Source organism: Anomalospiza imberbis, chromosome 3 (assembly GCF_031753505.1).
Source record: "Anomalospiza imberbis isolate Cuckoo-Finch-1a 21T00152 chromosome 3, ASM3175350v1, whole genome shotgun sequence".
Lineage (NCBI taxonomy): Eukaryota > Metazoa > Chordata > Aves > Passeriformes > Viduidae > Anomalospiza > Anomalospiza imberbis.
Window position 1 is genome coordinate 97385597 of NC_089683.1, and position 21985 is coordinate 97407581.

General features: G+C 38.1%; 1 protein-coding gene across 3 annotated transcripts in view; it reads right to left on the reverse strand.

Moving 5' to 3' along the window:
* NVL (nuclear VCP like) overlaps positions 1-21985 on the reverse strand; it is a 40668-nt gene that overhangs the window by 12792 nt on the left and 5891 nt on the right. For all 3 annotated transcript variants that reach the window (XR_010997664.1, XR_010997665.1, XM_068185911.1), the window contains exons 9-19: positions 21632-21766; positions 20065-20166; positions 18102-18219; positions 17476-17620; positions 14936-15197; positions 12488-12706; positions 11819-11923; positions 11002-11064; positions 9709-9828; positions 8933-9032; positions 1352-1458 (exon numbers count right to left, since the gene is read on the reverse strand). Coding sequence is in view for 1 of the 3 variants with exons in the window: in XM_068185911.1 (XP_068042012.1) it covers positions 1352-1458; positions 8933-9032; positions 9709-9828; positions 11002-11064; positions 11819-11923; positions 12488-12706; positions 14936-15197; positions 17476-17620; positions 18102-18219; positions 20065-20166; positions 21632-21766 (1476 nt within the window). In the remaining 2 variants the exon portion in view is untranslated. The remainder of the gene's footprint in view (positions 1-1351; positions 1459-8932; positions 9033-9708; positions 9829-11001; positions 11065-11818; positions 11924-12487; positions 12707-14935; positions 15198-17475; positions 17621-18101; positions 18220-20064; positions 20167-21631; positions 21767-21985) is intronic.

The window sequence follows — 21985 nt, forward strand, 5'->3', positions numbered from 1 at the left end:
CTTGTCCTCAGTGTTGCCCCTGAGTGATCCTGCCCTTGCCAGGTGGGTTCACGTATCTTGGTGGCTACAGGTGGCTGTGAGAGTGTGAGCGAGGGAAACCGGTGAGAGTGAGAGAAATCAGCTCTGTTTAATCCACCTTTGCTCCAATGAAGGGAGCAAAGCACCAAGCTCTGCTACACTATTCCCCTACACCCCTAATCGCCTTTAAAAATAAATCTGGTAAAATAAAAATCATGATTCCTTACAGTATTCACAGATGTTACACTCAATTCCTCTCAATATCTCATGAATAACATTAAGAACAGGGTTGTAAAAAGAATTAACTGAAGTATTTCTGTAAAACTTAGAAACAACAAAATGGTCTACTGCAAATAGCAAATGGGGGAATACTTAATCTGTTTACATCCATGAAGCAATGCACAGAACAAATGAAGGAAAGTCTAATACCCTGAATTTGTAATGAGTGGGTGAACATCCATTTTGGCATGGAAGAACAGGCTGGAACAAGTTCTCACTTTCTGAATTCTGAATCAACTATTGCCTATACACCACAACTTTAAGGTTATGCAAGTCTGGATTATCCTTTATTACAAATACACTAAACAATTTTTGCCAGACTTCTCATAATGCTATCTTTCCTCTTTAGAAAAGACTTTGTCTCCTTTGCAGCTCAAAGAAAGATCTGATAGAACACCTGGTCTTAACAATCAATGTTGATCTACTGGAAAAAAGAAGGAAATATCCACATAATTCATAATGCTTTTTATGTTCTTTTTAAGGCCTTGATTCCTGCTGTGCCATACTTGGAGAAACACTCACAGAATTCTATAATCCAAGTCTCTGAAGTGGCAGATTGTGCTGTCCACCACAGGGAGGACCCATGAAGGCACAGATTGTACATTTTCACATTTACTTTAACATACAACCTCGATCATCACAAGCTTCTTTTAATTCTAAAGCAAATTAGGTGTCACAACTACTGTTGAGCAAATACAGATGGAGCTTGTGAATCATTCTGCTGAATGTCAGGAGCCCCCCAAAAAAAGCTTACAAAACACTTCTAGGCCCATTACTCACTCAGATAGGAATCTTCTAATTAAATCTGTTCAAACTGTGACTATTAAGTCAGCAACTTCTATGTTTAACAGGTTTCCTTTACTCAACATTCATCAGCCCCTTGCAGTCCCAGAGCAAATTTAACAGCAGATGGGCTGAGGGATTTTTTTAATGACCTCATGGAAAAGCTGAAAGTGTTTAATGAGACAGGACCCTGAAATTCTTTGTAATGTTTAATTTGTCTAACATCATTCCACCAAGCTTCAAGATTAAGGATATATTTCCAAATACTCACTTTGGTGATGGTCTTTAAAATAGCAAGTCGATCTTCAGGTGGTGGCAAACCCACATAGAGTGTTTTGTCCAGCCTACCAGGACGCAGGATAGCTGGGTCAATTATATCTTAGGGAGAGGAAAAATAGAAAATAATTAATCCAGAAATGAGATACAGCCTTAGGAATATCTGCACCTGAGAAGGAATACATGTGTATTTGTACCAAGACTCAAAGAAGCATTTGTGCCATGACTGAAGCTTTGAGCATTAAAGGAGCTGATTGAAAAAGTTTCCTTTTTGTCAACAAGTGCCTAACACCCAGTACAATTAAGCCACATCTGATCAATGATGGCTCATAAATATCAGTTTCATCTCTTCAGATAAGAAGACAACTCTCTATCTGGCAATACAGAATTAGAACATTTTTGCTGAGGAATTACACATTAATTATTAGCAGTTTCTTCTACTGGAAGGAACTCTACCCAAAGGGACAATGATAAGTCAAGCATAACAAGCACACAGGGCCAATCACAACTATCCATATGCAAACTTAATTTTATTGGTCATTTGTATTTCTACTACATAATGGTTACATGAATGGTAAAACAGGAAACCCAGGAAAATACCAAAGATAGCAGCAAAGTACAGAATTTGTTTCCCAGGGAGAACTACAGACTCCAGATGTATTATGTGTGGAGAAGTAAGAAAACAAAAATTATCACAAATGCTTCTAGAAAACCATCCAAAGCCTAAGTGTAACAGAAATGTGTAGCTGCCTTTTAGCACCACAGTCTGAGATACCAAATGTACACAAAGTCAGTCAGGATATAAATACTGAGTACTGGTATAACAAGAGATACAGACAGGGCATATAACATGGAAAAGGCCTCAATTCCTGTCTGTATTTCAGCACAAACTGCCTGCCTGATGTTTCTCAATGCTTCTTGATGCCCCATTTCCCCATCTACCAAAACCCAATAATGGTATTAATCGCTCTGTTTCACTAAGGAATTCTATGGAGTCACCATCCCTGGAGGTACTAAAAAGACCTGTAGATGTGGCACTCGGGGACGTGGTTTACTGGTGGACTTGGCAGTGCTGGGTTAGCAGGTGGACTCCATGATGTTTGAGGTCTTTTCCAACCTAAATGATTCTGTGACTCTCTGATATCCTACATGCCACAGTAATGTGAGCAGCAAAGTCACAGAAACACTCAGAAAAGATATAAAGAAATCTATACTTTTTTACTAGAACAGATTATTTGAAAGTATATAAATTATATGAATGTGTGAGGTAGCTACTGCAAGAACCTTTCCCAAAAGTGACAGTTGATAGTTCCATCTAAATCTAAAGCTGGAAATTATCAAGGCCTCCCAATGAAGCTGCCAACACCCTGCATCGGCTCGGGCCTCCTGATGTAACAGAGCTCACAGACAAACAACTGCATTCCTGTACATTAAAGGTGAAGGACTGAAGAAAGCGAAGCTGCTAATTTTTATTGTACAGATGTTTTAAAGATAACAGACACCACCCAAGCCCTAAAACAGCAGTAGGGAAGTTAAACTATCGCTTTTTTGCAAATTAAAGTTTGCTTAACTCTGTCAACATTTGAACTACCTGATCCTACCACTATGGTCTTGATCCATTTTTTAAAGATGCTCATGGTATTGTTCAAGTCACTCTCCCAGTTATGCTTAAAGGACAACTCTGTTATCTTTTTCTTGGACAAAAGCTTTCCCCCCCGCCCCCCAGGATACAGCAGTCATGGGCAGAAACATCTATGGAAGAAAAATGCAGATGCTAATGTGATAAGAATGGTGAAGGGGAAAAAAAAAAGAAATTACTTGGATTAATTTCCCAGATGAAACAAGGGTTAAACAGAATCCTGGATGGCAGGCACAGACAAAAACATGTTACTTATACATCTGTGCATCGTTCCAGATGACACTTTGTCTTCCTTTTGACAAGTGCACTTTTCTGTTTTTGTGTTTCTTGTCACATTACTAGTAGGAGATGACAAAGTTCACTCAAAGGATCTGTTACAAACACCAAAACAAATACTCTCAAGAGGGCCTGCATTACAACACCAGGCACTTGCTGATTTCCCCATTCTAATGTTCCAAAAATTAAGTATTAAATAATATTGGAAAATATGAAGCTTGCTATGGAAAATACTGTTTCCATTTTGCACACTGACAACATGGTACTTGCTATTTGTCCAACAATATGAAGACAGCAATGTGGTCTGAAGTTGCATTCACCTTTTTGTATGGAAATTATCACACTGCCTGCATTCAAAAAGTTACCACAACTGACAGAACTAGATAAGCTGTAGTAATGGTAATTTACAGCAACAAGACCACACCAAAGTCTGAAACACAGATCTATACTCCTCATGTCCTTTGAATCAACTAATTTTATTCTTCTGGTTCAGATCTGAGTTCTTGAAAACTCAAGTCACATAACCCAGAAAATTAATATTTAATCATTGGACAAACTCACTCATTAGATGCACTTCATATCCATTTAAAATAACTGAATTAGGTACCCCTTTAAGGAATTTCAAAGCATTCCACCCTGGTAAACCATAACACCCTCTCAATATCTATTGTCTTAAAACTTATCTAAACAGAAGAGAGTCAACTCATTTTAGATAAATTTACCATTTTAATGAAATTAAGGTAGTAATTGCAGATACCTCTTTCAAAGCCTATTATTATCCCTCAAGTTGGAAGGAAAGTGAAGCATGGAAATCTGATGAAAAACAGCACCCCTTTTCCAAGCAGCTGTCTCACAGACAGAATGTATTTCTACTTGGAGAAATGTTAATAATTTCCTGCCTTTCTGAGGTGGTAAATGGTGTTGACGGTCATTAGAAGACAGTAGTATAATTTTCCAAATAATCTGACAAAATTACATGAGAAGATATTTACAGTACATCCATTCCTTGCTCTGTTTTTAAGGGTTCAAACAGGCACTAAGCTCTAGAGAATGAAGTCGCATTTCAGTTTGCTACACTGCTGTTCAAACTACTGCAAATTCTTACAGAATCATTGCGTTCCATTGAAAATATCTGTGCATGATTCCTATACAGTGACATTCTATTGTTCTATAGTAGAATCTCTTAGTCCCACATTCATTTCTAGTTGATTATTTATGTTTTATCTCAACTGTACAGGAGCCAAGCACATTTACAGAAGGTCAGTGCATACTGGCAATGACAGCTGTTGTGAGAGGTCCATCAAACCTCTCCCACGCTCTCACTCCAGCTTTTAAAAATATATTTGGATACACAGGATCTAGGCCCTCCCATTTGTGATGTTCTGAAAGGCAGGCTTGGAAGCCCTAAAAGTTCTGAGACTCCAGGTGAACGCTGCACTTAACTGAAGTTCCTGTGAAAGATTCACTACACTCAAGGGCTGCTGAAATGCAGAAATATAATTTGTGTGAATTAGAACTATTATGAAAGAAATTGTTCCATGCCTCATGTATGAAGTGCTTTTCTTAGATCTTATCTTGCCTTTAATTCAGCAACATGTATAAACAGGTAAAAACATAAACAATGCCCAAACCCAACTGTAACTATTGTTAAATACTGGTGATTATTTTTTTTATTGTGTTTCAAAACATGTGGTTCAGGTGAATCGCTCTAAAAAAATGAAAATAAACTTGCCAACAAAAATAGAACTCACTGAAACTAGGATTGTGCTCAACAGTAACAGCAGAAGAGGAATTTTGCAAGAATTAATTTAAGAAAGTAGAGAAAGAGGCCATGAATAAAAGCAAGATATCACAATTCATGACCAATTTTAAACCACTGTCTTGTCTGTTTCCTCACGTGACACACACTTCCCTAGATCCCAGGGGAAATGCAGCTGATGCCTTGGTCAGGATTTCTCTAAGGAGTATATAAATGTTCAAAGCCCAGGGAAGTAAGAGGAGAGCAGAAAGCAGCAGTATCCCATCCTGAAATTCAAACTGGTAGCTAAAAAGTGGTGGGAAATTACAGATTTCATTCAACAGTAGTGATTGGCAGTTGTGTAGTATTTACTCTTGAGTTTGGGTAAGGAAGTAGGCTGGAAAAGAATTAAATTATTCTCACTCATAAAGGTGCTAACAAGACAAGACAAGACATTTCTGCCTCTTATTTTTTTTCCCTGTCTCTCTCTAATGATACTGAGTGCTTTAAAAGTTTAATCCTCTTCAGACAAATCTGACATTGACTCTGCATTTAGGTGGAAAGAGACTGAGTTGGGAATACTGCATCCCTGCTAATTTAGAAGGAGTCAAGAAATATCTGCAGAGGATATTCAAAGTCATTGAGTGAAAAAAACATTCAAATGTCCTGCTTTTTAGGGCACATCAAAGGCTTTTTTCAGCACTGCCAGAATAAGAATTACCACTTGCAGATTGCAGATGCTAAAAAGGAACCAATCTATTGTGCCTACCTTTTTGCCAAAATGGGAGTTAAAGCCTTCCAAGTGTTTAAAGGCTATATAAAAGAGAATTTGGCAGTTTTCAGCCATGGGGTATAAACCACCACCATTTCACAGTAATACTTTGTCCCAGGTGCCAACACCTCTCTGGAACAACTGTGCCAGGAACATACCTTGAAATGCCAAAAGTGGTTGAGCCAGTGCTATCCTAACTGCAACTACTGCTAAACAATAATAACAATAATAATAATAGCAATAACAATATTAATAAAACAGCAGTAATAATAACTTATGAGAGAAGACTATTCCTATCGAACAATGATTTCAGGCTACAATGCTGACAGCAAACACAACAGTCACGAACAGTACCAGCAACCAACTCTCAAAGCTACCACGTATGCAATCACTCTAAAAAAAGAAGGTGGTTAAGAGTGTGCTTTACTAGCACAGACTTCACTGCTCTCTACCTGCAGCGTGCTCCTTTCAAATACCCAGACCACACCAGCAAAACCTCATTTGGTGAACACTGCCTCCTCCTAGGCCCCATGAACAGTGAATAAACTACAGGAGAGAAACATCAGTTTCCCCAACTTAACCACAACTTCAGCAGAAATTGTTCTGATGAAATTCTATTTCCTCATACTGACAAATGCAAGTATCACAGGAAAAACTTATGGTCTAAGCCTTCCCAAAATGTTATTCATATACACAGTCCTTCTGAAGCAAGACATCCATGCTATCCAAATGGCACCTACCAACTGAAAAAAAAATTTATTAATGTTGGCAAAACAACTCCTTGTATCTTTATCAAGATAAAATCACCCAAGTGAAGGATATAAATTCATCTACAAATTCAATAAATAGAAATTAATTGTATTTTATATCCCTGCCTTTGTATTTTCTTTACATTTGGCATTTTTACCTCAAATCCCCTTTTTTCACCAATGTCACTGACTAATAATACACCACTGATTTCAGGCCTTACACATTTCCCAGCTGCCCTCAAACATAAGCCCAAACTTCATTATCTGGTAAAGTTTTGTAATTTTAACTATTCCTGATGGTCAAACAATAGATCTGCCACTGCAGCTGAAAAAGGCAATAGTGACTTTTTAAAACTGAAGGGGAAAAAAAAATATCCCCATGCCATTCCAGAGGTACTTTCTAACCACGTAAGGGTAAAAATGCACCTCGTATAAGGCTTATAGAGAGGGGAATTAACAATTGAACAGGTGTCTGTTTCACATATGCATGAAAATCAGACCTGTAAGCAAGCACAGAATCAGTGTGTATCTAAATCAAGGAATTAGGACAAACCTGCCACACATAAATACTTATACTTTGAAATTAACATCTGAGCAATATTTAGGCTAAGCTGGCCCTGGTGAAGCTGCTGGAGTGCTTGCACTCAGCTGCCTCCACGAGAGGAATCCTTAGCTCAGAGCAGTGACACAGAGCAGCCCAAAAAAGGATCAGCCCCCTGCCCAACCGGCCGAGGAGGCACTGCAGGAAGTACAGCTGGATGTGTCCTCACTTCAAAAGCGCTGGAATTCCCAGCCCAAGCTACCAGTCAGAGATAATGACAAGTCAGTAATTAGATATGAAGCCCTTGAGAAACACTTCCAAATAGGGCTGCTTGATACAAATGCTTGCAGTAGCACAACTAATTTAGGGAGAGATCTCTTTGCTAAGGCAACTTGAGGACACTCCCACCAACACTCTTGGTACATTCAACTGCATCTATACACAGCATAAACTTATTTTCTATCCTGCATTGCATTAGATAGCTCATGCCAGGAAAACCTGGCACTTTAAGTCAAAGAATTTGTACAAGCAGGTAGAGATTTAAGCCCCTACTGCTCATACTTCACCATGTGGAAGGCTTGAAAAGTCTGTCATGGTGCAAAGATTTTGAGACATAGGAAGATTTTCCTCCAAATCTTTGAAGCTTTGAGCTTTTTTGGTTAAAAAAGAAAAAAAACCTACTAGTTGCCCATTATAGATGATTTCAGACCAAATTTTCCGTAATTTGTAGAACACAAGCAATATGAAGTATTTTAACTTTCCCATCTTCCAAATTATATCCAAAATAGCCATGCTACTATTTTTCCTGTTAAGCCATTTCTCAGCAAAACTACATCTTGTCCTTAATACATGCAGGTAAGAAATAACTGTGTCTCACTCTCAGTAGGAATTTGCCAAATACCCATTCTGGGTGCAAAGGTTCTTTCCAGAATTCCGGTACCCACGCCAGTATGGTTTTACTAAGACAGACTTGTAACCCTGTATTTCATTTCACTTGCAATATTCAGAAAAATAATCATAACTGAGGAAGTGCAATACCTTCACACTTGTTTCTTCCTAAACTGACAACAAATTCCTTTATCTACAACCCACAGCTTCTACATGGAATTCAAATTCAGGAAAAACAAGTTTCTTGCTATGTATAAAACACAAGCCTTGTCTGTAATACAAAACAAACCCCAAAACAGAGATAGAAAGTTGCCTGTAAAACACATGATGTTTGTAAAGCAGACATCAAGTGTTTACCATATTAACTGAGAAGGTGCTGTGGGAATTGCAAGAGCTGCCAAAAGCTGAAGAGCCAGCGACGGAGCAAAGACAGCTGTTAATATCCAAGTTGGATAGAACATGAAGAAACAGAAGAGTAACCATTCCAAACAGAGTCTAGTGTAGAACATAGAGCCCAGGAAGCAAAAGATAAGCAAACGGAAAAATGACTTAACATGAGACAGATGTCTTAAGGAAAAAAAAAAAAAAAAAAAAAAAAGATAGCAGAAAACTATAAGGCTGCTTTGGATAGAAAATCAATTTAAGCAGAAAAAATAAATACATTTTAGGTCTCTTTTCTGCTTCTATATTGCAAGGAGATAATCCACAGCAGTGAAAGGTCTTTCAAAGCATTTTAACAGCAAGGATACCAGGTGCTAAGTGAGACACATTTTAAAGAGACTGCTTTATCTCACAATACCACATGAACATGGAACAGATTAACTGATCAGAAAAGCTTTGGATTTGAGCAGATACTGTAATTTTAAGTAGAGAACAGGCTTAGTTACAGAATTCAAATATATAGGAAGACATGACTTTGTTAAAGGAGAACCAAGGACATCTGATTTCTTGTTTCTGACTTCTGGGTCCTTACCTGGCCTGTTTGTGGCAGCCATAATGAAAACCTGCTGCCGATTCTCCAGCCCATCCATCTCGGTGAGGAGCTGGTTCACTACCCGCACACTGGCTCCTGACTTTGGAAGGAGAAATTTGTCAACAAAATCAAAGAAACACTGAGAATGTGAATATTTCAAGGTAAAATATCTACTAACTCCCTGCACTGAAATACTACTCAAAGAAAAAATTTCTTTTTCACACTTTCAATGTAGCTGCATTATGGATTCCTTCTCTCATACTCTTAGTACATCTCCGTCCCAAATTCATGCTATCTACACACTTCCCACGTATTTTTACACGTGGCAAACATCTTCTTGCCCATCAAAACTAAAGGACTCACTTGAAGGAGTACATATAAATATTTGTACTAGTTGTTCTGATATCTACCTCAACAAGACACAAAATTTTTCAATATTCAGTTTTTTGAGTGAAAAGAGTTCTTAAATATTGAAACTTCTGAAACAACATTTTAAGCAGGTGAGCTACTGAGAGGTAAACAGTAATTCCATAGTAGTGACATCCTAAAACCAAACTTAATAACTTAACCTGAATTTCTCTGGATATTTTTTCTACATATGCATATGAAAAAAAGTATTGAGCTTTATAAAACTTGACCAACATATTTCCCTCAAATAAAAGCCTAATGGATTGCTTTTCTTGGAAGATACCCTTCTGGGTATTTCTGTTGCCTGCAATATCCCAAAAGCTGTAACTGAGAGTATTATTTGTGGAGATATCTCAAGGCAGACTCACTTCACGGTCAGACCTCCGAGGGCACAAAGCATCAACTTCATCGAAGAATATAACACAGGGGGCTGAATTCCTGGCACGCTGGAACACCTGACGTACAGCACGCTCACTTTCACCCACGTACTGAAAAAATAAGAGACACGGCATTGAAACAATGTAAGACATGAAGATTTTGCTTGGAAAAAAAACTAGTAGTTTTAAACATTATTTAAGGTACTTTGCAAGGAAGAAATGCAACCTAGTAATCTGGTTTTTTTCTGACAAGTCTCTTATCTCTCTTTCCTTACTGATCATGATTTACACAGGAACTGTCACTAGTTGACTTTTGACAATTTGCAGTACATTCAGAGTTTAACAGTATTCCATTTTTCTGGGCAAGAACTCTTAACTTGCCATCATTTTGGTGATGAGAATTAACAAATACAGTCTTAATTAAGGACCCTGTTGTTCAGCTGTTCATAAACAAACCCAGTGAGCAATGTGAACACAATGAACATCTGAAGTTCATAGAGTTGTTGCCTGAAGACAGGGGTTTGGTAGTAGGAAACTGAAAAGTCACCCAGAATTTCACTTTGAATGCTGAATTGTAGGAACAGGGGCTGTGAAGTTGTAAATGCAAACACTTAATTTTTTCCAAACAAATATGTTTTGATACAATTTATATGTTAACAGAGTCTCTGAACCACAGCCAACCATTTTCTCTGTATTCCACAAGGAAGTTGGGCTCCTCATTAACATAGCATTACGGACACCTGTCTGTATCAGTACTTGAAGCTGACATATAAAAATGTTTGGGAGGAGATCAATCAAATTCAGTATGTGGGTTTCAGCTTCCACATTGCTGATAATGGCCCCACCACATGGGAGCTGCAGCCACCTCGCTCAGTTCAGCACATTCTCTTGACTCTGAAAGGGACTGAAGTTACATCACAGCACTTCTAAGGCCAGTGCTTTGAAGATTTGAACTACAGCACTTTTATCTGTTGACATTTAAAATCTCCATGCTACAGAAAAGCAGCGATGTATGTAGCTGGTCATTTAGAAACCCTACTTCAACTCAAGAAGGGTTACCTGCCACGTAATTTAAACTAAGATAAATATTTAAGCTACACAGGTGATTTTTTTCTTTTCACATGAACAACTTCACTGCTAAAAATTTTAAAGAGAGGTTAAATAAGGCAACTTCAGCTGCACCAGTACCAGTTGTGTAATTATCAGGAATTTTGCTTGCCCCACATTTTGGACAAGAATGTCCAAAGAAAAAGAAATAGCAAAAGCCCCATTATTAGCACATACCATATTTAGCAGCTCAGGACCTTTCACAGATATGAAATTCAGTCCAGACTCATTTGCCACGGCCTGTAGAAAAGGTAAAGCCAGATATATAAAGATATATTTAAAAAACACACATTTCTCATGTCTGCTTGGGTTCTGTCCATGGAGTGATAAACAAATATAAGGGGAGGAACATACAGTTAGCAACTGTTTGCAAAGTGTAGAAAACAGTACAAAGTATAATTACATGCAATTAGGAGTGGGAGGGGAGCAGGGAATTTAGCAATGTATTGTCTCTCTCTGATAAGGCAGCTCCAGATTCACACCCCACCCCCCACACCAGCTGAAGAATGTCCTGTAACTACGGGAGTTAAAGAGATAGTCAATTCCATAAGAGCACCTGAAGACAAAATGAGAAACAATCTGAAATTTGCACTATTATCTCCATTTACTTGGAGATGTGCTAAGAACTGAAATGCTCAAGAAGCAAAACAAAGTATTTTCAGTAAGAGCTGCAGAGTACTCGCAAACACATAATTTAGTTACAGTAAAATATTCCATAGAGTGGTTATCCAACAGAGTTTCTTCTCATCTTTGCTACTTCTTCCTTAATCAAGTTCATTCCTTCAGGTTTTGCAGGAATTCTCTCTCCATTCAAGCAAAGTTATAACTTTATGCAAGTAAAATCAAATCACTTCAGCACAAAGGCCTAAATTTAGTTTTCTGATGAAATGTGGTGCAAAAGGCCAACTGCACTATGATCCAGACTCATCCTACAAAAACATCCATTTCAAGAGGATTCTCCAGTGTTTTTAATGATGTTTAGAAAATGCATTACCTTAGCTAACAGTGTTTTGCCACACCCTGGAGGCCCTGCAAGCAGGACACCAGCTGGAGTAGTCAGGCCCAGAGCTTTAAACTGCTCCGGGTTTCGCACAGGTGCCTGAAAACAAATTATCATTGTTACTTCTGGCATAAAGAAAATACGAAACTTTTCATTTTAGTTACAGCTGGATGAAAAATCATTCATAGCACGTTCTTTATTCCAATTTTTAATAGACTAAAAGAATAAAGATTTGATCAGCAACTTAGTATCTTGCACTGCTAATTACCCCTAAATGGGAGAAATATCCTTATTCAGAGGCAAAGATTTTATTCACCAAAGTTACCTAAAGGTGTTAATGTTCAAGACTGCTAAGCTTCCAGCTAAGTAGTCCCCAGTTGACGTGTGGTAGTTGCATAACCAAGGTTATTGGTACACAACGTCTAGAATACTTAAAGATTGAGCAATACAAACACACTGAAAGCGTGAATACGAAAGGCAAAATATTAAATACAAACACCAGACTTGAAACAAATTCTGAAGTAAATTATATGAGCTTGACTGTTATAAATAAAGATATTGCAAAATACCCCTATAACTTAAATAAATATTGAAAACAAACAGGTTTTTTTATCCTGCACGGGGGGAGTGCAAAAGCCCTTTGGAATTAAGGTTAGGACATACCAATATTGCCATGGTCAGCTCCTCCCGAACATCCTCCAGGGCTCCGATGTCTGCCCATGTCACATCAGGGATTGTGACAAAGCCTTCTCTCTTGGCAGAGGGTTGCACTGATGACAGTGCAACAATAAAATCATTCATCTCAATGCACAGCTTCTGCAGCTGCTCCTCAGGCAAGGGCGCTTGCTCCTTCAGCAAATCCAAAAGTCTCTGCAATTCATCCTTAACGCACGTGGAAAGAGAGAGAAAAAGATTATGCAACTGGGTTAAACTTCCAGAACCATTTTGAGGGCTTTTTCTAAGCCATACTTCAACTATCAATCACATTATTATATACAATGCACATAAAATATGTAAATTACTATAAATTATAAAAATATTTCAGGGAAGCTCTGTATACATTTAAGAGGTCTGAAGGCACTGAGCTGAGCCTAAAATCTTGATTTAGATGCTACAGAAAATGAGCTAGCACATGTATTTTGCCTTCCAGTTCTTCCTACAGCTTCTCCCACACTTACTAGGAGAAAGATATTTCCATGCTGAAATTTCCAAAATATGTATTATTTATATGTATTAATTCTGCTTTTAACAAGAAACTGCTTTCAAGAGAAAGTGAAAAACTGCTGGATAGCACAATTCCAACAATTTGCAGAATATTCAGTTCTGTATAAACTGTTAAAACTCTTAACACACTTCTAGAACATACACTTTGATTTAACACCTATGTAATTTCAAGACAACTAATTTCCTCAGCCTGGTTAGACCTGGTTCTGCAATCAGGGCCTGATAAGGTTTGGGCAAACAGGACAGAGATGCAGGGTAATGCTTTTCTGCACTGCCCCATGCTGCAGACCACAGTGACCAAGGGAGGTACATTCCAATTTCTCCAATCAGTTCCATACTGGGAACTGAGAAAATATTCCATCAAAGAAGTTTAGATTTTCATAACACAAATGCATTCCCATTCTAATACAGAAAGGAAGTATCAAAGCAAACTGGTACTGCACTACAAGTAAAACTGTATCAAGACATTCATTATAAAATAGAGGGAGAAAAATGTAAAAACTCTGTTAAGTTTCAACGTTTTTCCTACAGGAGTAGAAAGAAAAAGTATCACTTCCTATCATTTTCAGCTAGGATAGCTCTACAACTGACCACAAAGAAATACAAGTGCTTCGAATGCCTGCTATTCCTTTTAAGTCCTCCCTCCTCCTCTTAACAGAGCCATTGCAGAGAACCTCTGAAATAGCCAAGACCACTGGGTTTGTTTACTCTAATTGTGTGAACGATTTTTAAAGGTTTTGTATGTTTATTTTTCCATTGTAAACATAATACAAGGGTTTTAATGACAATACCCTGTATTAGACTATGTCAACCTCCTGCCAGCTATCAAAACATGGCTTTGTTAGGATTAGACTTCCTCATTCTCAATGACCCCTTTGATCATGGTGATGTTGATAAAACCTGCAACTACCTGCCCCTCCCCACTTTCTTCTGGCTACAGCAGGCCCCAGGAAGCACTGGGAGGTATACGCACCATGCTTATGTTACACTAATACAAAGGCTTACTACAGCTTTTTATACTGATTCTTGTCATCACAGCAACACTGCTCTTTGACAGCCCTCCTGAAAACAGAATCTGAGCACAATGTGCATTTAAGCCTACTTATCTCCACACAAATCTTTAGGAGGCCTGCACATAATGAAGGCATATACAGACTCCAAATTTTGAGAAGTAGGACAAAGAATTTCTATATAAAGTTGTTCTGTTTCACTAACCTTCATGTTACTTAGGCCAGAGAATAATTCTGGCCTAACCTTGAAATACTATCTTCTGCAACAGAGATCCAGTTGTGCTGCACTTTCACAGCTCCTCTCTTACTCAAACCTGCTACAGGTACTAGACACGTGTGATTCACTTCAAGTAATCACACAGCTGGAAGGCAAACAAAGTCTGCATAAAAAATTGTAGACTTTGGCTTACTGTAACTCTACCAGGTCAGGGAAGAGCCCTAGGCATCCTCACAGACATTTCACTAAGGGCACAGCAAACAGCTGGTGCAAAATACTCAGTTCAAGTCTGATACTTTTAAAATTCTGTTACAGTCAATACACTTTTAAAGAGAGATACAACCAGTCTTTGAAACTCTTCTCCATTAGAAGACAAAACAACACAGCACAAATAAAACAAAAAATCCCAGGGAAAAAACATACCTTGTATAAAAACATGACCATAATTTTTAGAAGGACTGGGGATGGGATCCACTTTTCCAGGCCCATTATACGGGTCATTAGCAGTTATGCTCCTGCCTTAGGAGCTGCCATTTCTAAATCTAAATTTAATATTAGGTTGGCTGTGGATGTTTGAGAATTTATGAGTAACGACTTTCATAACTGCAAAATGGCTCAACTCTTCAGATGTTAAAAACACACGCTTCAAGGAATACATACCTTAGGTGGAAGTTCTGGTTGGTTGGTGCCCTCTTCCTCCAGGATGTCTGCTCCTATCCCCGGGCTTCCTTCAGCTGTTCTCCCCCCAGAGCGTGTGTGGTGCTCCTCAGCTGTTATCAGGACCCTGCTGACTGTGCCCATGGCAGCCTCACGGCACAGGGCCATCAGATCAGCCCCCACATAGCCAGGAGTCAGCCGTGCTAAATGACGGAATTCAAACGACTCCGGGAGCTTCAGTTTGCGGCACAAAGTCTGAAGAATTCTAATCAAGGAAGGGAAGAAAAAAAAAAGAAAATATAAAGCTGGAGAAAAAGCTGTTACTTTTTTTTTTTCTTCACATGAAAACAAACAGCATTTAATGTCTCTTTCAGTCCACATGAACTGAAGTAGCACATTGGGAAATTTTTGCTCAAGTAGGAAGTAACCAACACTGAAACCCACAGAACTGTACTGTATAAATTTCCTGTCACTTCTTAAACAAAAACCAACAGCCTCAACCAGGCATTGCTTATCAGTAGTTTTGGTGACTTAAGCATTACAGGTCACCTTTTAACTCTAGTAATATTAAAAACTGTCAGGGTAGGTCTCAGTGTACCATGGAGATGCACACAAGTTATCCACTGATAAATTTAACCTTGTACTCCTAATAACCTAAGGCTGCAATGTCTGTTCCATGCCACTTTTTAGAAATTTATTTATTGAAGAACATCTACAACAAGCTGTTCTGCAAGAAGCAAATGAAATCAGACTGTGTGAGGAGCTCTGGTTTAATCTTCAGTATCTTTACCTGACCACTGAAAGCAGAGTACAAGCATATAACAGCAAAATATCATTTCATTGGGATAATATTTTTAAAAGGCAGCACAAACCAAAGAAGTTCAGATCAGTAACATACTCCTGGTTCCAATTATTTCTAGATCAAATAATGTAACTACAGAAAAGTTATGAAAAACCCAAGTGATTAAACTCTTCAAAACTCTAAAATTATAATATATTTCATCTTTTTCTCTCCCCACGAGCAAGTTCTGTTATCTCTTTTCAATCTTTATTAGGGATAACAGCCTGTTTCTCAAGATTTTTTTAACTTGCCTGACAAGAGCTGTAGTTAATGAGTTGAAGTGTAAACGGTTCAGGACTACAAAATGGCTCATTCTGAATTTGCACAAGAAAACACCAGGTAAAGCAAGATCTCCAGGTACACTTTCTCATCTCACTCCGCCCCTTAAGACTGCAGAACCACAACTCAGCAGTTCAAATCTTGCCTACAGCAAGACTCACCCTGTAAATCAGCACACTGTGAGGACTTATAAGGTCTATGCAACCCTTTCATTTTAAAATAAAGGAACAAATCAACACCACCATGCTTTCCACAAAACAAAACAGAAAGCAGGAAGAGGGAAGAATTTAAAAAGAAAATCATCAGTCCCTGTTAGCCTACACCTCTAGGAACACAAATACAAACAAACAATAACATGAATGCCTGTGACTCCACTCGAACCTGTGAACGATCTCTACACACCACACCACACGCTATGGCTATGTCATCCACAACTCCTGTCCTTCAACACTGCTATTTCTGGGAATATCATCATTTTAACATGCTCCTAGGAACTATCAGAGAATCACAACTCTCCTCAGTTACTCCTTAGTTCTACCTCTAACCATCTGCATGTCTTGCCCACAGCCAAGAGGAACACAATTACTACGGGGCACTAAATCTGGAGGAAGAAGGGAGGGAAGAGAAAAAAAAATTAAAAACCCTAGGGGGAATAATGGCCTGAGTGCTGACAACACTAAGTGGGCAATATAGCAGAAAGAAGTGTTTGCCTCTTCAACTTCAAAATATTATTATTTGAGAATAAGAAACTTATCCTTTAACCTTTCTTTCCTTTCCATAACAAGATAAGCTGTAAGTTTTTCAAACTTCCCTTCCTGTGTATTTTGCTGTTGAGGAAATGTGTAGCAGCTCCTTTTAATTAAAAATGCAAAAATGGATTTATTTCTTTTAACTTAGTCTGACAGTCATAGATCTTTGGAGTAAAAAAGGACAGTTACACAACACAGGATGAATGCAGCTCAGCTTAATGCCTGGACTGGTGTACTTCCATGAGGAAAGGAATAGAAGAATCCAGGCCTGTTGCTTAAGGTACAAATGGGCTTTACTTAATTTACATTCCTAATTTAATAGTTACATTGGGAGCACCAAAGACAGAATGTTAACCTCCTGAACATGAGGAAAGATACATTTGACTCCATCATCTGTACTGTTAAGGCACTAGGAAAATTATTAACATAATGTTAAAAGCAGATCTGCACACAAGAAAGGAAATTAGTCCACATGTAGGCATAGCTACCAAGACAAATAGGTGCTCACTCAATGTCTTCTGCAACTTCTCAGTGTGCACTGACCCACAGGTGTGTACAGGTACAAACAGAACTAAACACAATAAAGTACTTTTCCTTAATTTGTATGTTAACTTACACATTATTTTCTTATTTATCAATGTATCAAAAAGAAGGTTTAACTTCACAACACATACTTCTCTCTTGCCCCTTCATCTGGGATCCCTAAACAAATTTCTCTGTCAAATCTCCCAGCTCTCCGCAGTGCAGGGTCCAAGGAGTCAGGTCTGTTTGTTGCTCCAATAACAAGGACCTGGGTAGTGGCAGCCACATTATTCAAGTCTAAGGGAAAGAAGGATGAAAGTCAGTACACATATTCATTGTTCAAACTGTTCCCATATCTGTGGGACTCTGTTTCTGCAGCACATTATAGTAGTCAACAGAGATAAACTAATCAATCAGACTGAACCACTGTTCATCTCTGTCTCTACTACCTAAAACTTGTATTTTGCACAATCAAGCAAAAATTTTAAAATTAACAGATTAATTAATTATTCATAAATTTAACAGGTTCCCCCATTAGTTCTATTTTTACAACAGACAGGCTTACATAATGCTGTACAGACCACTGTGAAAATATTGTAGTAACACCCCTTCAAATTTATTATGATCTTCCCATCATTCCCCAGGTAAACTGTGTTAAAATAAGAAAAAATCTTGCCACTATCTCCTCTAAAGTAAGCACATGTCACTACTGAAAGGAAGCAGACAGTAAGACTGATAATTATAATCTGGTTTTAGCACAGCTGTTCCCGAAACTCACCATCCATACAAGTCAGGAACTGAGCTACAATCCTCCGCTCCATGTCCTTGGATGCGACTTCTCTCTTCGGTGTGATCGCATCTATCTCGTCAATGAAAAGGACACACGGAGCACTGGACTAAGGAACAGGGAAGATTCATAATTACAAAATCACACTGACAGAATGTATTACAAGAAAGAGATGTTTCAGGTTTTCTGATCTCTAACTCTTACTGTAAATCTGCTGTATAATCAAGTCCTGGAACAATTCTGTTGTTCTTGCTGACAATCTGGAGAGCCACCAGACTATGAAACTTCACTGATCTGAATCTATAGAATAATTAAGGCATGAGATATTAAATTTTAGACAGTCTCTAACCAGTGTCTAAAATTTAAATATACCTCTGTGTTGCCTTATGTTTTTCCTAAATATTCTATTGTGACTGCCCGCTGAAGTCCATAAACAAAAATCACACAAGAAAGGTCTGGTTGGGTTTGTTGTTTATTTTGTTAGTGACATTAGAGCTGTGGAATTTCAAGAATAGCATTACTGACACACAGAACGAAACAAAAAGCAGTAGGTGGTCATGGAACTTCAAGACTACTACAGAGCCCGACCACGTTCAAAGAGTAAAAATGAGCAGTGAGAAACTCACACAAGTCTTCTAAAATTCCATGAACTTCATCAAAAGCCAACAATAATACGGATCAATAATTAGTGTAACTAATATATCGGTGCTTAGCTGATGTAAGATCATTAATATTCCCGAAAAGCACTAGCTGTGCAAAGGGATACGTAAGGAAAACACCGGAGTCTTGTTCCAAAAAAGTCCCAGGTAAAAAGCCCGCGCGGTTCACCGGCTGCACTGGGTGTTCCCAGCAGCGGCTGCGCCATCTCGTGGTCATTCCCCTTCCCGCTGGGACCGCGGGGGAAAGGCCGTGCAGATGCCACAGCACGCAAATAATGAGCAATCTTTATTATTGTCCTTCCCCCTGCACAAAAACTGCTGCGAAAACTAAGTGGGAAAACTACTTAAGGGAATGTAGGAGACTATCAGAAAGGCGAGAGATTTTATTTTAGACATATTTTATGCAACAGATGTTATTTTTGTAACAGCAATTTACAGCAACCTCCCCTGGATCACTACACATACAAAACATACATGATTTCTAAAAACTCATTGTCATAACCTATGTAATTTTATTCTAAACAACTTCTTAACATGGCTCTCTAAAAATTAAAATTTAGTATGAACAGGAAACATCACAAACAGCTTTGCAAACAACCTTTTTGCCCTGTTTAGGGGCATACTTTAAATCCCTACAAACAGTTTAGGGGGAGAGTAGCAAAATGAAATAAAGTCAAAAAACCAGAACATTTTCAGGTCAGGAACAGAAGACTGGCCTTATGAAATAAAACATCAGCCTCATACTAAAAACCAGAAACATCTGCATTTCTTTAAAATTATCTCAACCTGTCTCGTTCTCTTTGCTTCCTACTACATCCAGAGGTCACACCAAAGCAAGACTTCAACTTTAACTTTTCTCCTGCTCTTATCATGTTTGTTCCAAATTTCCTGCTTTCTACCTAGACTGCCAAAGCCTAATATCTCTCATTTCACTCAAATTCCATGCCATACAAAACTAGCAAAAACCCCTTGTCACAAAAAAGCACAATGAACTGCTCTTAATTTTTTTTTTACATATCAAACCAAGCAGCTCCAAATATGTAAATAATTTATGTTGCTCTCTTTTCATTGCTATGATGAACCATCTTTTGTCAAGGCTTCAGAATAGTAAGCTTTGTACTCTGTGACATCATGACAGTACAATGAATTTTGGTCACAGAAGGGAAGACAAGTCATGTGTGTAGCAGGATAAAGATTCACTCACATTTACTCAAATTCAAACCACAGCAATGGTATGAATCTTTATAAAGAAAAAGACAAACAATTCACAGAGCTATTTTCAGTGGGTGTCTTACCACAGCCTGCTCAAACAGCTCTCTCAGTTTCTGCTCAGATTCCCCTGACACTCCAGACACAATCTCTGTTGCTGCCACCTTCAGCATTGGGAGCTGCAACTCCTGAAAGAAACAAGGAACATTTTATGATATATCCAGAGGTTAGAAATGCTGGCTGTCCTCGAGGACAAACATTTTCCAGTATGACATCTTTTAAACCTACAAATTACATACTCATGACTAAATCTTTAGGAATTTTAAAAAAAGATAAGGAGCCTCCTCCAACTTAAAATGGGTAACAAAGCATTGCTTAGCAGTGTGGAAGGTATTCCCCAGCAGGTTTGGTTCCCAGAGTCCTGTTTCAGAAATATCTGTGCAGGACTGTACAGTAAGACATTTCTGAAGCTCACACTCAAAAGTTTTCTGCTACTAAAAATAAATAAATACAACTGGAACTTCAATAGACTGTAGCAGAGTAATGCTACAGGTTGTTGCACCCTATTTCAAGCTCTTGGAAATACATATAAAAGAAAACTATCCCTAATTTAACATATAAAAGAGAATTAACCCTAATTTATGCAACTCAAGGCCACTAGAGACCCTACGGTGCTCAAAGAAGATAATTTGCCTAAAAGAGCACTACTGAAAATCTCTTATTTAAGAAAAAAAATATTTAAGAAGCAGTCATTAAATTTATTTAATCTCCAAGTTTTTCACTTGTGACATGCTTCTTTCCTCAAATGCAGTACCCTTCCAGCACACAGATACTTACTGAAGCATTAAATATCAAATTATTCAAAGGGTTCTATTTTACAACAAGAAAGATATTCTAATATTAGAAAGAAAATATCTAAATCTTCTTAATTAAAACATCTGAAAAAACGTCAGAAGCATGTAACCAACATTTCAGGAATAAATATCTTTTCTTTATCTGCACTACAAAAGTCAGTAATTTACATGCATCTAAATTTAAGGTTATAATCAGTAACATTTAAGGAGCAACTGTATTAAAGAAAAAGAAATGTCCACAGTTATCACTGAGAGCCCTTTAAAGCCCTTAGATTTATATCCAAAACAGGAACAGTGGCACAGCAGCTTCAATTTCACCCCGAACTATTAACACCAGTAGTGTCATGTGCTCTGAAAACACCAGCATGACACAGGCAAGGCAAGATCCAGTTTTGGAATTCAGAAATCAGCTGTTTAATAACCAACAGAATCAATGCAACACCTCATAAGAGGTGGTAAGGTTGAGTCTAGACTTGAAACAGTATGGTAAATTTAACCAAAATTATCTTTCATTTATACCCTTCTCAAAACACCTGTGCCTGTATTGCTCTGTTCTGGGAATGCCTCAAAACAGTTAAATCACAGATAAAACCTTGTCACCATGACTCTTTACCTATGAGGTTCTATCAAGTAAAGATTCAGATGGAATTCAAACAAAGGAAGTAAAGATTAACATATTTCATTCTATCATAGGATGGCTAAAATTAAAAGCTCTAATCTCTTCTGAAAGAATATTATTCTCTTTCCCTCTAAAAGTAACCCAGAAAAGGAAGAAGCTGTAAATGTGAAGCCATCTCACCCCAGCAATTGCCTGTGCCAGCAGTGTCTTCCCACATCCCGGTGGCCCATGCAAAAGAAAGCCCCGAGGTGGAACCACTCCTAAGTGGGTGTAGACCTCAGGATGACGGATGTGAAGGAGCATCTTGCATATTTCCTGTTCAGAACAAGAGAAATCTTCATTTAAATTGCAGAAAATAGTGTTTGCTATGCTTATAGACAGGGCAAAATAAAACAAGGTCTGTTCAACAATCTGAATTCAATGACTGCTTACAGAAAGAATAATTAGAGAAAAACCAACAACCTTGCTGTTGCTGTAGGTATAAGCAGCTTTACTCAGTGCCATGCACATGAACTCTGCAATATTTCTCCTCTG